We start from the raw sequence: 3,354 nt of genomic DNA, 5'->3' as shown, positions 1-3,354 counted from the left end.
GAAAATATTGCTTGATTCTTTCAAACAAAAAACAAATTTTGGAATAATTGTATGAGAGAAGGGTTTCTTCTGACTAATTAAATACTCTCTTGATGATGGAGGGAGAAGTCATAAATTTGTTAAAAAGAGTAGAAGAAATTAAGCATGTTAGAGACTACACAGATTCTATCTGATGGTGTTATATAAGCTCAGACTTTTCTCCCTGTAGCAATTCCTTCATGTGAACACTGTCATTTAACTTCTTTCAGATTCGAAGACTCCAGAAAGATGTCTTATCAGCAGCAGCAGTGCAAGCAGCCCTGCCAGCCACCTCCAGTAGTGTGCCCCCCCAAGTGCCCTGAGCCCTGCCCACCTCCAAAGTGCCCTGAGCCCTGCCCACCCCCAAAGTGCCCTGAGCCATGCCCCCCTCCAAAGTGTCAGCAAAAATGCCCTCCTGTGCCACCTCCCCAACAATGCCAGCAGAAGTGCCCACCCAAAAGCAAGTAGAAGCATCAGCTTTTATCTGGTCAGGAAAGGATGAGGGCAACTGACTCACCCAGCTCCACAGCTCCACCTTCATCTTCTCTTTAAAGCCTATCATGGATACAGAAGAAGCTTCTCCATCCTTCAGCCTGCAGTATGCCTGTGGTGATTCCTGACAGCCAGAGGTTTCCTTCCTGAGACTACTATTCTACTCTCCTCTGGGAGGACAGCTGAGAAACCATCCCAGAGCTTCAGATGGAGGAGCAGTCGCTTTTCTCCCGGGCACCATCAGAGGATTCTCTCCCTCTCTTATATCTGTCTGTCACCTGTGCATGGGTTTCAACCAGCTGGTCAAATGTTGCTTATCCTCCTCTTCACGAATAAACTACAATTCGTTTAATTCCTTTGTGTGATGGCAAAAATGTTTCCTTTCTTTTCAAGCTGCTTTTAGTAATACCATATCATCATCTTGTTTTGTTTCTATCCTTTGATGCCAAGGTTCAAGCTCTCACAATCAGTGTTGTCTAAATTTTGAGTCTTATCAAAACTTTTGCTTAATTATCACTTGATGGTTTGAGGAACAAAATATTTGCCTCTCCAGGTTTTCAATCCCTTTAGTAAAATGTAGGAAAAAAGTGTATTTTCATTTCAAACTTCTGAGGAATCAATATTCAATGAATGTGTATAATTTAGTTGGTACATGCCAGAGTCATAAATAGCACTTGGAAGACAGCAGGTCATCATTGTCTCCATCATCACCATCATCACCACCCCCTGTTCTCACCACCATATTTGCAGTTGACTCATTTAGCTCCACAGCTCCACCTTCATCTTCTCTTCAAAGCGGGTCATGGATACAGAAGAAGCTTCTCCATCCTTCACCCTGCATTATGCCTATGGGGACTCCTGACAGCCAGAGGTTTCCTTCCTGAGGCTGCTACACCACTTGCCTCTGGGAAGACAGCTGAGGAAACACAGTGCTTCAGAGAGAAGAGCAGCAGCTCTCCTCCTGGGCACCATCAGAAGGTTCTCTCCATCTTCTGTGTCTGTCTGTCACCTGGGCAGGGGTTTCTACCAACTAGACAACTGTTTCTTGTTCTCCACTTCCTGAATAAACTATAATTCTCTTTTGTGATGGCAAAAATGTTTTCTTTCTATTAAAAGCACTTATTGCAATAGCATCTTGTGTTTGGGTTTATCGCTATCCTTTGATCCTGAAGTTCCAGCTCCCACAATCAGTGTTGCCTGAATTTTGAGTAGTATCAGAGATCCTTTCTGATCTTCCCTGATGGGTCAGTGGTAAGGAATCAGCCTGCCAGTGCAGGAGACATGAGCTCGATCCCTGGTCTGGGAAGATCCCACGTTCTGTGGAGCAACTAAGCCCACGTAACACAACTATTAAGCCTGTGCTCTAGAGCCCAGAGTCCGCAACTACTGGCGCACAAGCTGCAGCTACTCAAGTCCAAGCACCCTAGAGCCTGTGCTCCACAGCAAGAGAAGTCAGCTCCGTGTAAAGTCCGCACACCACAACAAGCAGCAGCCCCGACTCATCGCAGCTAGAGAAAAGCCCATGTAGCAGTGAAGACCCAGCATTGCCAAAATACATTAATAAACAAATACACTGTTTAAAAAACAAAGAAAGCTCTTTTTAAAAAGATTATTTCTATAGAATTTATTTATTTATTTATTTTTAATTTTTTAATTTATTTTTATTTTTAAAATTTTAAAATCTTTAATTCTTACATGCGTTCCCAAACATGAACCCCCCTCCCACCTCCCTCCCCACAACATCTCTCTGGGTCATCCCCATGCACCAGCCCCAAGCAAGCTGCACCCTACGTCAGACATGGACTGGCGATTCAATTCTTACATGATAGTATACATGTTAGAATTCCCATTCTCCCAAATCATCCCACCCTCTCCCTCTCCCTCTGAGTCCAAAAGTCCATTATACACATCTGTGTCTTTTTTGCTGTCTTGCATACAGGGTCGTCACTGCCATCTTCCTAAATTCCATATATATGTGTTAGTATACTGTATTGGTGTTTTTCTTTCTGGCTTACTTCACTCTGTATAATTGGCTCCAGTTTCATCCATCTCATCAGAACTGATTCAAATGAATTCTTTTTAATGGCTGAGTAATACTCCATTGTGTATATGTACCAAAGCTTTCTTATCCATTCATCTGCTGATGGACATCTAGGTTGTTTCCATGTCCTGGCTATTATAAACAGTGCTGTGATGAACATTGGGGTACATGTGTCTCTTTCAATTCTGGTTTCCTCAGTGTGTATGCCCAGCAGTGGGATTGCTGGGTCATAAGGTAGTTCTATTTGCAATTTTTTAAGGAATCTCCACACTGTTCTCCATAGTGGCTGTACTAGTTTGCATTCCCACCAACAGTGTAGGAGGGTTCCCTTTTCTCCACACCCTCTCCAGCATTTATTGCTTGCAGATTTTTGGATCACAGCCATTCTGACTGGTGTGAAGTGGTACCTCATTGTGGTTTTGATTTGCATTTCTCTAATAATGAGTGATGTTGAGCATCTTTTCATGTGTTTGTTAGCCATCTGTATGTCTTCTTTGGAGAAATGTCTATTTAGTTCTTTGGCCCATTTTTTGATTGGGTCGTTTATTTTTCTGGAATTGAGCTGCATAAGTTGCTTGTATATTTTTGAGATTAGTTGTTTGTCAGTTGCTTCATTTGCTCTTATTTTCTCCCATTCAGAAGGCTGTCTTTTCACCTTGCTTATATTTTCCTTTGTTGTGCAGAAGCTTTTAATTTTAATTAGATCCCATTTGTTTATTTTTGCTTTTATTTCCAGAATTCTGGGAGGTGGATCATAGAGGATCCTGCTGTGATTTATGTCTGAGAGTGTTTTGCCTATGTTC

The 3,354-nt window shown here is 42.3% G+C and overlaps 1 protein-coding gene across 1 annotated transcript; it reads left to right on the top strand.

The window, feature by feature from the left end:
- Positions 249-1,643, top strand: LOC108633800 (small proline-rich protein 2E-like). The gene has a single exon (XM_018039657.1). The coding sequence runs from the start codon at positions 268-270 to the stop codon at positions 484-486; it is 219 nt and encodes a 72-aa protein (XP_017895146.1). The 5' UTR covers positions 249-267; the 3' UTR covers positions 487-1,643.

The sequence above is a fragment of the Capra hircus genome, chromosome 3 (assembly GCF_001704415.2).
Source record: "Capra hircus breed San Clemente chromosome 3, ASM170441v1, whole genome shotgun sequence".
Classification (NCBI taxonomy): Eukaryota; Metazoa; Chordata; class Mammalia; order Artiodactyla; family Bovidae; genus Capra; species Capra hircus.
This window is presented reverse-complemented; position numbering and strand designations above follow the sequence as displayed.